This window comes from Dryobates pubescens, chromosome 29, assembly GCF_014839835.1.
Source record: "Dryobates pubescens isolate bDryPub1 chromosome 29, bDryPub1.pri, whole genome shotgun sequence".
Taxonomy (NCBI): domain Eukaryota; kingdom Metazoa; phylum Chordata; class Aves; order Piciformes; family Picidae; genus Dryobates; species Dryobates pubescens.
The window spans coordinates 802,055-814,708 of record NC_071640.1 but is presented as its reverse complement, the minus strand read 5'-3'; the positions used below and the strand labels follow the sequence as shown (position 1 = coordinate 814,708).

The 12,654-nt window shown below is 63.1% G+C and overlaps 1 protein-coding gene across 1 annotated transcript in view; it reads left to right on the top strand.

Annotated features, from left to right (window-relative positions):
- Positions 1-3,801: 3,801 nt before the first annotated feature.
- The window catches only part of FNBP1 (formin binding protein 1), a 46,900-nt gene continuing 38,047 nt past the window's right edge, over positions 3,802-12,654 (top strand). The window contains exon 1 of the mRNA XM_054174254.1: positions 3,802-3,890. Coding sequence (XP_054030229.1) covers positions 3,867-3,890 — 24 coding nt within the window. The 5' untranslated portion in view covers positions 3,802-3,866. The remainder of the gene's footprint in view (positions 3,891-12,654) is intronic.

The following is a 12,654-nucleotide window of genomic DNA, read 5'->3' as shown; positions in this document are numbered from 1 at the left end:
CTGAAGATGCTTCCTAGTAGCAATCAGGGATTTCTGGGCCACAAACTAGGAACTCTCTGCAGACCTTCCTCTGTTTTGCACACACACACCACCCCCCCCCATGTAACCCTCCAGCAGCTCTCAGGGTAGTGTGGTGCCTGCAAGCTTGCCCCTTGCCTGCACTCAGTAACCTCAAAGCTGGAACCGATGTCATCTTTACTCTGCTGTGCATCTTTCTAAGCACTCACACGTTGAGATGGCTCCACTGGAGCTTGCAGTGCTGTCCACATGCAACCTGCCTGCTGCCTGCAGTGATCAGTGCCCTAACAGCAGCTCACCAGCACACTGCTATGTTCTGTTGTGGCTTCCAGACAAGAGTCTCCTTGCTCTGAACGTGCTGCTCCTAACCAGTGCAGTGACTCTCAGCTGTGGCTGAGCACAGCCCCTGAGTGTCTTTTTCCTTTGCCTCTATTCCTTCGTGGTACTGATTTGGAGACCTTTACAGATCTCCTTGTCCCTTGGGGGTTATCATGGACGGCTCTTGAGACTGGGTGGAAGTTACCAGCAGAGCCAGAAAACTCTTGATGCAGGCACAGCCCAGAGGTGCAGCTCAGCTCAGGGGCAAGCAGGTTGGTATGGGCATGGAGTAGCAAGAGCTGACTGCTCCCAGGGGACACAGAGCTGGAGGATGGGCAGGATGAGACAGACGACAGCAGGAGCCTCACCATCCAGTGCCCACAGTGCCCAGGCAAGGTGCCCAGAGCAAGCCTAGGGATGTGTGCAGGCCATCAGGTGAGCTCACAGCAAGGAGGCTGTGCTGAGAAGTCCTTCTGCAGTTCAGGTGATGGTCACAGTAGTTGGATAGGTCCATGAGGATATCTGAGACAGGCTCCACATCCACGGCTGACAGCCACACGCAGCTGCAGCCCCCTGGCCCCTCTGTGAATTAAATCCGGTTGAATCCTGAGGCCACAGCTTACATGATGCTCCCCAGCCTGTGGGCGGAGGAGGCTACAGGTGAGGCTGACCAGGGCCATTAAGGTTTATCAGCTCTCAATCAGGTCTTAATTAGCCCCCTCCGGGCCCTGCCAGGGCGTTTAAAGGGGGCCGAGGTCCCCCGCCGCCTGCCCGAGCGAGCTGCGTGTGGTGCAAGAGCGGAAAGGAAACAGCTGGGCGGCGATGGCCCGGGGGGAAGGTGTGTCCTTCCTCTGCTGCTCCCTTGCCCTCCCGGCGTGGGAGGGGTCACGGGCAGCATCCACGTTCCTCGGCTCGGACGTGGACGATCTGGGTGGAATTATAACTAAATAAAAGGGAAGCAGCTGCGAGGGTGATAAGTCCGGGGGGAAAGGTGGGTCCTCTTCCTCTGCTGTCCTGGAAGCTCCAAGCGGTGTCCGTGGTTTGGAAGCTGATTTCTCTTGCTTTGCACAAGTAAACAAACCCGGGGAAAAGGGTTTGGACTGAGCTGCAGCTCAGGGATTTATGTGATCTCCTTGGAACCCCTTGTGAGCCGTTCAGCAGCTAAGCTGGCCGGTTCCAAGTGGGACTGGGCTTTCCTAAACAAAGTGCTGGCCTTCTAAAAAAGGGAATTGTTTCATCTGGGGCTTAGGATCTACCTCTGGGAGCGTCCTGACTCATAACAGGAGAAGAGGCAAACACAGCTTACGGGAACAGGCCATATCTGGGTAACAGATCTGTGCTCAGCAGGGCCGAGGGGAAGCTCCCAGCTGCTTCTGTGCTGCCCAGGTTTGGATTGTGAGAACTGAGTTATGAGGTGAGAGATAAGAGAATTTCCAAGAGTTATTCTGAGTTACTCCCTCGAGCCTGGGACCTGCTGAGCTTCCCAGCCTCCTCCTCCAGCAGAAAGGGCTCCTAATGCTCCCATCATCGTTAATTACATTGGTAATTAGGGGCCAGCCGAGCTGCGGGCCCTGCTGCTCTGGGCACTGCACAACTGAAGTAATCAGCGGCAGTCTCTGTCCTGGGGAGTTTCAGGGTAAATAATAAAGACAATCAAAGAGAGGAAGACGTCTCCTTCCAGAAACATCCAGAGTTGATTATCTGTAATTTGTTTTCGCTCTCCATCCACACAGACCGTGATAACGTTTGGTAGGCTGGGGCAGGGCTGGCTCCGATGTGCCATCAGCACCCAGAACTTGCATTTCTGGCCTTTATCTCTCCAGAACAGGTTGAGCTTTTCTATCTCTCGTCCTGGACAGGTTTCCCTGCCCGTGCTGGTGTAACAGGTTTGCCTTGTTCCCCTCCCAGCTCTTTGTGCGAAAGGAAATTCCACAGCAAATTCACCCGGGGTGATACCAGGGCTGCTTTCTCTTTGCTCCCTGGACGTCGTAGCTCAAGGATCTGTGGATCAAGCTGTCGCAGAGCCGCGCTGCCGCCGCGCTGCCTGGGTCCGGGATGCTTTCAGGATGGACCTAGGAGCCGTGGGTGCCCCTTCCCTGCGAGCCCGTGGAGGCAGGAGGGTTGTGGTTGTCTTTGGGCGGCGAGGCAGGCTCAGATATTTGAATACGTTGGCAGCGGCAGGCTGGGAAGCGAGTTGCACGGCGTGTCTCCTGGTGGCTGTGAAGTCAGCCCTTGGAAGCAGGGAGTTGTAAGGAGGGACAAAAGCCCTGCCTGTTCTCTGTGTCTCTTCAAAGCCAGCTGTGTGAGGAGCAGCTCTCTGCTCTTGTGTTCAGATCGATTGCAGGAGGAGAAAAACAAACGCGGCTCAGTCATTAGCATAACATTTGTCTGGGTTGTTGTTCTGAACGCTGGCACTGCTCAGCAAGTTCTTCTTTCCTTGTCCTTTCTCATCCAGGTTCATAACCCAGCCTCCAAGCTGAGCCTTCCTCTGAAGGAGTTACCCTGCCAGCTGGGCAGTGTTCATCTCTCTCCTCACCTTTTCCTCAGGTGAATAAATGCTTCCCTTCCCTTCCCCCCCCCCCCCATCCCTGTGAATCTTTCCCGGGCAGGAGGAGGAATAAATAAACACACAAACACATCAGTCTGGAGCTCTTCTTACGGTGATGGGAGCTGAGAAGCAGGTGTGGGAACGGCCAGAGCCCAGGTGAAAGCTGCTAGAGGGAGAGGAGCACAGCCCCATCCCGTTGCTGGGGCCAGGCGGTGGGCTTGCAGCAGTAACCTACATCCCCAGACCACATCCCCGCAGACTGATTAATTTCCTTATTTCCCTGCTTGCTCCTCGTCGGTGACAGATGGCGGAGTTAATTCTCCGGGATGTGGGTTGTTTCGGGGGGCCGCGTCTGCGTGCTCGGGCAGCCCCCGCAGCCCGCCCTCCGGGTGTGGGTCTCCCCCTTCCCCTTTTCGGTGCGCTCGGAACCAGGCACATTGCCCCCGCACAGCCTCGGCTGGCCGGGCAGAGGCGGGGGAGGGCAGCTGGGGAGCGGCGGGACAGCTGCCGGGGCGGGGAGCACGGCGGTCCCCGCTGCACCCAGCCCCCCCCCCCCCCCCGAGCCGCCTTCCCCGGCGGCGGTCCCCGCGAGTCCGGAGCGGGGCTCGGAGCGGGCCCCGGGGGCGCGCACCGCCGCGGGCCGCGCATGCGCGCTGCCGCCACCGCGCCCCCCCGCCCGGCCGGGCTGCGCCTGCGCAGTGCCCCGGAGCTGTCAATCGCCCCCCCCCGCCCGGCCGCCGCCGCCTCCCCGCGCCGCGCTTGGGCCATTTTGCGGCGCGATGAGGCGGGAGCGGCGCTGAGCAGCGAGCGGCCCCGGCCTGCCCTGCCCGCTCTGCGCTCCCTGCGCTTCTCCTCTCGCTTCGCCCCGCTGGGGCCCGGCCCTCGGCGCGGCCACAGAAGGGGAGCCCAGCCCAGCCCAGCCCGGGGACAGCCAGACCCCCGCCCGCAGCTCAGCGCCGGCCCGCGGCGGCGCGGCGGAGCCATGAGCTGGGGCACGGAGCTGTGGGTGAGTGCGGAGGGCGAAGGGGAAGGGAAGGAGGGAGCGGGGCCGCCGTTGCGGCGGTGCCCGCGGAGCGCCGCGCCCGCCCCGTGTCATAACGGTCCGCGGCGGAGGGGCTGCGGCGTGCGGGGCCGCGGCGCCGCCGCCAAAGTTTTCCGTGCGGGGGAGCCCGGCAGGGGCTCAGCGCCTTCCTTTATTGCTCTTCGCTGAAGTCGAACAAATGCTGGGCAGCAGGAGCGGCCCCGCGGGCCGGGGGAGGTCTGGAGCCGGGGTGGGAGTCGTGCGAGGGAGGCTGGAGCCGGCGGAGGCTCGGCGGGGAGGGAGGGATGCGGAGGGGGTCCGGTTTCAGGAGAGGGAGCTGCAGGGGGTGAAGCCGGGAGGTGAAATTGCATTTGGCTGCTTTCGCGGGGGGGTTCTGTGCACGGCCGGACTGAAGGTCGGGGGCGGCTCGGTGAGCTGAGCCCTGTACTGCCTGTGGATGGGGCTGGGGGCGGCAGGGGTGTCGGGGTGTAAAGCCCCCTGACTGCTCTGGGGAGCCCAGCTGGAAAGTGTAAAGCCCTGGGTGTGCGGTGAGACATGGCTGGGAGACGTCAAAGTGTGACAAGGGCTGGAAAGTGACAGTGAGATGGTCCCCGGCTGACCTGAGAAGCAGCCTCGGAAGGCCGAGAGACAGACGCTCGACCACACGGAGGACAGGGTGCAGCCATGTTAGGCAGCGCGGTGGGGGAGCAAAACCTGCTCCCGAGGGCTCCTGACAGCCGACGGGAGGCTGCCAGCAGCTCTTCATCCGCGGGCGGGACACCAGCCACCTCCGGGCGAGTCTGTGCTGGGCAGAGGAGAAGGGCAGCGGGGTTCTGTGGAAGGAGTCAAGAGCGACTGGCACTGCGGCTTTGCTCCTGGATCCATCTGCTTGGGGCTGGTGCCCAGTGCGAGCCGAGATGTAAACACGTCTGAGCTGCCGGAGCGGCTGGGAATGGTTGTTGGAGAGGCGCTAAGTGCGTGCGGGATGCTCGGCTGCCTGCCCTGCAGCCCCGGCTGCAAGCATCCCGCCCGGCTCTGACAGTGTGCTCGCCTCGTAGCGAGATCTGGCTGGACCCGGAGGGTAAATCGGGCGGCAGATGCTTGCCGAGGGGGGTGGCTGTGGTCTGCGTGCTGCAGAGGAAGAGGTGATCCCTGCTGACGAAACGCTGGAGTGATGCTCTCTGGAGTCATCGGGATACCAACAGCTCTGCTGCATGGGAGCGGGGCAGGTCTGCAGCCGCTGCCTCGCCTGCCTCTGGGATGCTCTGGGGAGCGAGGCAGTGGTTGGAGCGGCACTGGAGTCAGCTTGGCAACTCTGAGACGGGAAAGCTCGGAGCTGCCGAGGTGGCCTCCATGCTGTTCGTGTTCCTCACGGCGTGCAGGTGCTGGGCAGATGTTGCTGCAGGAGGGCAGGGGCAGAGCAGTGCTTATCAGTGATTGCTGCTGGCTTGTGCAATCCCTGCAGGTGTGTGTGCAGCCACAGACTGCTTTGGTGGGGGCTGGTTGGTGAACCCTTGCCTTCAGCAGCACCGAGTGCTGTTTGCCGTGTCCTCGGTGTGGTGGCTTCGGTGCAGCAGGTCACTGAGGGAAGGGCTTGGCCCAGCAGATCCCAAACTGGCAGGAGCTGCTTGCCTTTCAATTGGGCACAGCGCTGCCAGCAAATCAGTTTCCAGTGCTCTGCATATTTAGGGCAAAACACTGAATTCTCTCTCCATCATCTCCCTTTCCCTGGGCAAGGAAAGCGCACGGGCAGCCTGGATGTGGCAGCTGTTCCCTCCCGGTGCTCGCTGCTGTGCTCTGCACTCCAAAGAGCATTGCCATTTCCCTTAGAAGCTCATTCGTGGCTTAGGGAGTGGGAATCCTGCCTCCAGCTCTGCTGTCCCCAGCAGGAGAAGGACACAGAGCTGCTGGAGGGAGTCCAGAGGGGGCCTTGAAGATGCTCCTTGGGCTGGAGCAGCTCTGCCCTGAGCACAGGCTGAGGGAGCTGGGGGTGCTCAGCCTGGAGAGGAGAAGGCTCCAGGGGGACTTTAGAGCTGACTTGAAGTATCTGAAGGGATCCTGCAGGAAGGCTGCAGAGAGACTTCTGAGGGGGTCTGAGCCAGGCCAAGGGGCAATGGTTTGGAGCTGAGGCAGAGCAGGGCCAGGCTGGAGCTGAGGAGGAGGCTCTGCAGCAGAAGGGAGCTGAGACTCTGTCCCAGGCTGCCCAGGAGGCTGTGGCTGCCTCCTGCCTGGGGGTGCTGAAGGCCAGGCTGGATGAGGCCCTGGGCAGGGTGGGAGGTTGGAGCAGAGGAGCTCTGGGGTCCCTTCTGTTGGTCTTCATGAAGAGGTGTTGAAAGCAGCAGGTGCCTGCTGTACAGTGACTGATTTGGTGAGGCCCCTGGAAGGGCTGGGAGCTGGGGCAGGCCCAGGTGGCTCTGGGCTGGGAGCTGGGGCAGGCCCAGGTGGCCCTGGGCTGGGAGCTGGGGCAGGCCCAGGTGGCTCTGGGCTGGGAGCTGGGGCAGGCCCAGGTGGCTCTGGGCTGGGAGCTGGGGCAGGCCCAGGTGGCTCTGGGCTGGGAGCTGGGGCAGGCCCAGGTGGCCCTGGGCTGGGAGCTGGGGCAGGCCCAGGTGGCTCTGGCCCTGGGCTGGGAGCTGGGGCAGGCCCAGGTGGCTCTGGCCCTGGGCTGGGAGCTGGGGCAGGCCCAGGTGGCTCTGGCCCTGGGCTGGGAGCTGGGGCAGGCCCAGGTGGCTCTGGGCTGGGAGCTGGGGCAGGCCCAGGTGGCCCTGGGCTGGGAGCTGGGGCAGGCCCAGGTGGCTCTGGGCTGGGAGCTGGGGCAGGCCCAGGTGGCTCTGGGCTGGGAGCTGGGGCAGGCCCAGGTGGCTCTGGCCCTGGGCTGGGAGCTGGGGCAGGCCCAGGTGGCCCTGGGCTGGGAGCTGGGGCAGGCCCAGGTGGCCCTGGGCTGGGAGCTGGGGCAGGCCCAGGTGGCCCTGGGCTGGGAGCTGGGGCAGGCCCAGGTGGCCCTGGGCTGGGAGCTGGGGCAGGCCCAGGTGGCCCTGGGCTGGGAGCTGGGGCAGGCCCAGGTGGCTCTGGCCCTGGGCTGGGAGCTGGGGCAGGCCCAGGTGGCTCTGGCCCTGGGCTGCCAGCTCTGGGCAGCTGAGATTTGCTGGGGGATTAGCTGTGGTTGGGCTCCCAGCCTGGCTGCATGCTCCTGATTCAGCCTTTAAATGGAGCAAAGGAGAAGTAAAACTCCGTTTGCTGCGTGGGGTGCTGCTGGGGCTGGGCCTGTGGAGACTTTCTGCCCCTTCCTGGAAACAAACAAACAAATCAATAAGCAAAGGAGCTGGCTGCAGAGAGCCTTCCACTTGAGGAGCAGTCAGCTCCCTCCAGCAGTGCTCAGCTACTGCCCAGGCAGGATTTCAGCCTCGTGCTCTGTGCCCTGTGCCTCCAAATCCTGCTGCAAAGTCCCTGCTGAGGCTTCCCTTGAATCCTGGCTTGGTTTTCCTTTGCTGTGGGCCCCTGAGCAGAGCCAGCAGCAGCCTTATCAGAGGGACTTGGGCAGCACTGCTGCCGTGTGCGAGGGCTGGGGCTGGAGAGGTCCTCTGGGGCCTCCGAGGCATCCAGCGTGGGGGAGCAGAGCCTGAGGGTCTCCGGTGGGCTGCAGGCTGCACACAGGGCAGCAGTGGCCGTGCTCTGCAGCCTGTCAGCCTGCCCAGCCCCTGCTGAAGGCCTTCTGCCTGTTGTGCTTCTTGCCCTCAGGAGCTGGGGGGAGGCTGAAGGACGAAGTAGAGCAGAGAGAGCAAATCGCTTTGGCTTTCACCCCGGCGTGAGGGGCATCAAGGGCCAGCAGGGAGCAGAGGGAGCAGGCTGCTGGCTCCCTCCTGCCATGGCTGATGCTCTCTAGTGCTGGGTGTGAGTGGCAAGGGAAGGGCTTGTATCATACAACTCTTTGGGTGGGAAAAGCCCTCCAAGAGCATCCAGTCCAACCTGCAACCCTGCTGCTCTGCCCCAGCCCCTCAATGGCCTTCTTGGAGTGAGGGGCCCAAAACTGACCCACTGAAGGAGCAGCCTCACCAGTGCCCAGTACAGGGACAGGATCCCTGCCCTGCAGCCCCAGCCTGTGCCATGAGCTGCCCTTGGGGGGCCACAGGCTCTGAAAGGATGCTCAGATCCTTGCACCCTTTTCCTGGGCCGTGGGGAGGAGCACAGAGCCTGGCACCAGCAGCTGCTCTGAGCAGTGCTTTGGCAGCAGTGTCCTCTTGTGTGGTCTGAAGCCCCCGGAGCAGTGGTGGGAATGAGAGAGCAAAGGGAGCTGAAGCTCACCTCAGCCCTCCAGCCCCTGCCTGCTGAGGGGGAAGGGCTGTGCCTGCGGTGAGGGCAGTGAGCTCTGCTGGGGATGGGGTTTGGTAGGGTGCAGCTTGGCGCAGCCAGGAGTAAATTTGTAGTGAAGTGGTCCAGGAAGAGCTCAGTCAGGTCAGGACAGTCCCAGAGCCAGGGGTGAGGTGAGTCAGTGTGGGCAGAGTCATCCTTGTGTCAGGAGTGTGTCAGAGCTGCAGAGGCTCTGGGCCTGGGTCATGGTTTGGGGCTTTTTGTTTTCCACATTCAAAGTGAAGCTGAAGGGGAAAAAAAATCTCAGAGTGGCTCAGGTGGGAAGGGAGCTCAGAGCTCCTCTCCTCCACCCTCCCACCATGGGCAGGGCCTCCTCTCAAGCCCCCCCAGGCAGGAGGCAGCCACAGCCTCCCTGGGCAGCCTGGGCCAGAGCCTCAGCTCCCTCCTGCTGCAGAGCTTCTTCCCCAGCTCCAGCCTGGCCCTGCTCTGCCTCAGCTCCAAACCCTTCCCCCCTGGCCTGCTGAGTCCTGCCCAGGGGGTGGTTTGCTGCCCTTTTCCTCTGCCCTTGGTGGGCAGCTGGGTGTCTGCCACCAGCTGTCCCTGTCCCTCAGCCTGCCGGGAGGGGACTGCTGTGTCTGCAGAGGACTTCATGTGCTGTGCTGGTGCTGTGCTGGTGCTGGGCAGCTGCTGGCCTGGCCCTGGGGGGCTCTGCCCTTGGGCTGGGGTTAGTTTTGCCTTACAAGGCTCTCCCCTTGTGAATGAGAGTCGGCTCCCAGCCTCTCATCATGTGCAAAGCTCTTATCAGCAGTGGTGATTTCATCCCAGCCTTGCAGGGCTCCTGGAGCACATCCTCCCTGCACCCTCGTTGTCAGGTGGTGAGGCATGGGTGCAGCTCTGAGGAGCCAAGGGAGGTCCTGGTGCTCTCTGCAGGTGATGCATGCTTCCTGCTGCCTCTCTCTCATCAGCAGAGTTTGTGTCTGGGCAGCTGGAGCCCTGCATTCCCCCGGCCTGCCTGCAGCCTTGCTCTGCAGGGCTGCTTGTCAGCTGTGGGTGTTGTGCAGGCTGGAAGCTGTCTGGAGCACCCAGGGTGCCCTGGGTGGGCACAGCCCTGGGCTGCGACCTCAGATGAAGGCTCAGCTCTTCCCAGCTGCTTCCCTGGGAGAGCTGCAGAGCTGGGGCTGGCCCTGGCCCGTCGATTCCTTTCTTCCTTCTGCCCAGGCACCGCTGGGGTCGGTTGCACCCAGCAGAAACCTGCCCTGCTCATCCCACCCACCCTGTGCTCGCACTCCCACCCCCTGCCAGCCTGGCTCTGGCTGTTAGCTGTCCCTCCCGAGGCTGAATGGCCAAGGAGATGGTTTCCCATGGGACGAGGACACAGACCAGAGGTGTCCAGTCCTGCATGCTAAATCTTCTCCCTCTGATGATGAGCTGAGAGTTTCCATTCCATCAGGTAAAGAGCCCAGCCTTCAGAGGGGGGTGGCTGCGTTGCTGGCAGCTCAGGAAGCCTCCTCTGGTGAGGGCAAAGCTCTGCTGGCAAGTGAGGCCTGTTGGAAATGGCCTGGGAATTGCTGTGACTGCTTTGGCACCGTCCAGGCAGCTCCTGGAGACAGAGCTGTGGATCCTGACCCCCTTCCCTTTGTGCTCGGCAGGACCTGGGTTTCTGGTTGGCAGCTGCCAAACCCTCAGTCGGTTTCAAAGAGGCTGGAATGTCACCCACAAAAGGTCCTCCCAAAGGCAGCCTGGCAGCCAGCGCAGCCAGGGCTTGGGGGAACAAAGGAGCTGAGGTCAGGGCTAAATTGCATCCTCCTGCTAATCCGGGCTCGGCAAGGCCGGGAGCAGAGGTGCTGCAGGGGGCGCTGGGCTGGGCCCTTCAAAGCAGCCCCAGCTCCTCATCCGCTGAGCTCCCCGGGGGCTCCTCCTTGCCCAGCAGCTCACTCCCCGGCTGCTGTGGTCAGGCTGCACAGCCAGGTTCCCGGCGAGCTGCTGGGAGGAGGAGCTGCCTTTTGCAGCCACCTCTCTGGGCTGGACACAGCCCTGCAGGTGAGGTCTGAGCAGCACAGCAGCAGCAGCAGCAGCAGCAGCAGCTCTCCCTGGCCCTGCTTTGCATAGTGTCAGTCAGGGCTGGAAGGGACCACAAGGATCAGCCAGTTCCAACCCCCCTGCCGTGGGCTGGGACACCTCACACCAGATCAGCCTGGGCTTAAACACCTCCAGGCCTGGGGCCTCAACCACCCCCCTGCACAACCCATGCCAGGGCTTCACCACTCTCATGGTGAGGAACTTCCTCCTCAGTCCAGCCTGAATCTCCCCACCTCCAGCTTCATTCCATTTTGGTGTAGCCCAGGATGCTGTTGGCCTTCTGGGCATCAAGTTTGCCCTCTTGGAGCATGAGCTGAGAGGGCAGGAGGTCTTTTCCCCCTCCCCATTCAGTCACAGCCTCTTCCCATTCGTGTGTGGCTGCTGGAGCTCCCTGAGCCCTCTGGGGAGGCAGTCCCGGGCGAGGAGGATGCTCCTCTGGGCTCTCTGCAGCTCGTTCGTGTTACTCACGTTGGGAAACATCCCTCCCGAGCAGCCTCTGCGAGCCGCCCCCCCGGGAGGAGCCGGAGCCGGAGCCGGCAGTGGCTGAGCGGCGGTGGCCGCGGGGGTGCCCTGCGCAGGGCCCTGGGGAGCTTCCCTTCCATCCCCCCGGCCCCGCCGGGCCCCCCTGCCCCGCCGGGCCCCCCTGCTGCTCAGAGACTGCTGAACGTCTCTTTAAAGGCTTTTTCCCTCGGGTGGTGCCCGGGGCTGGGGCTGGGAGCAAGCTGGACCCCGGCTCGGCAGGAGGAGCTGTGCTGGGAGGCTGCTGCAGCCCTGCCTGCTGCCCGCAGGGGCTGTGGGGTCTCCTGCTCTGGAGGCTTCCCAGCCCCTGGAGGTGTTCCTGGGTGCCCTGCTCTGCCAGGGGCTTGGCCTGGATTCCAGAGGTCCCTTCCATCCCAGGAGAGTCCCTTCCCCCTTCAGCCTCATCCTGCACTCCCAGATGGAGTTTGTCTTCCTCCTTCCCCCCCGGCAGTTGTTCCCTGCCCCTCTGCTCACGCTGGTGGGGTGGCTGTGGGCACCCCTTGGCCTTCTCCAGCAGCAGCTGAGGCTCTGGAACACCAGCTGGGGAGAAGCAGGGCTGGGAAGGAGGCGCTGGGGTCTCTCTGGGGTCTCTCCCATGGCTGCTCTGCCCCCTGGCTGACCTCTGGGCTGGGTCAGAAGCTCTCTGGTTCAGCTCAGGGTGGTTTGTTTGCATTGTTGCTGCCTTTCCTCCCCCCCTTTCCTTCTCTCTTTCTTCTTTTCCACCCCACCTGGGATTGTGTTGGTTGCTCCAAGCAGGAGCAGCGCAGGGAGCTGTGGGTTGCCCTGTGGGGCTGGTCACTGCAGCAGGCCTGCATGCTGCCAGGCACCTGCAGCAGCAGCTCCCTTGCACTGCTGCCCTGGACTTGGGGGAAAGAATCAACAGCCAACCAAAGGGACACCAAGCAGGGCCCCAGGGCTGGGGCCCCAGGGGAGCTGCCCGGGGCTGGGACAGAGGATGGGTCCTGGGGAGCACCCAGAGAGGCCCTGAGCCTGAGGGGCTGCCTTGGTGCATCAGCAGCTGCAGTTCTTGGCCCTTGCACCAAGAGAGCAAAGGTGGAGGGGAGCCCTGCAGCAGGCTGCCCGGAGGGCTGAGGCAGCCTCCTCCCCTGCAGGCTTTCCCTGCCTGCCTGGATGCACTCCTGGGTGGCTCACCCTGGGTGGCCCTGCTCTGGCAGGGGGCTTGGGCTCCGTGGTCTCTGCAGGTCCCTTCCCTTCTCATGCTCTCTGATGCTGGGGGAAGGAGGAGCAGGGATCAGAGTGGGACCCAGTTCAGAAGCTTGGAGCTGCTTGGTCTGGGAAGTGTTGCTGTGCTTGGGGTGCCAGGGAGGGTGGGAATGGGGTCCCCTGAGCAGAGGCAAAGGCAGCTGGCACTGCTGAGGGTGAACCTGGGCAGGCTGAGGCCCAGGCTGAGCTGGGCAGAGGCAGCAGCAGGAGCAGGCTTGGGAGGGGAAGGGCACTTGGGGTACAGGAGGAGGAAGCAGCAGCAGGGACAAGAGCAGGGCTGCACACTGGGCCTGTGGCTCTGTCAGGGTGTGCAGGGGGATTAGGGCATTAGGAGAGGCAGGGCAGGAGGCTGATGGGATCAGGAGAAAGTGCAGAGGGGGAAGGGAGAAGCGTGGGGCAGAGGCTGGCAGAGCTCGCTGGCACCCTGGGCTCAGCCAGGCAGGGCTGGGGCAGAGGGCAGCTGCTGCTTTGCTCCTTCCTCCTGTGGAAGAATCCTTGCCCACATCTCAGGTGGGCACTGCTGGGCTGCATCCCCCCCTGTGCAGGGAGCCCTGGGCAGCTGCTGGGCAGGCACCAAGGGCTGCTCCCCATCCTGCTCTCTGCTGTGCAGAGGGAGCCTGCT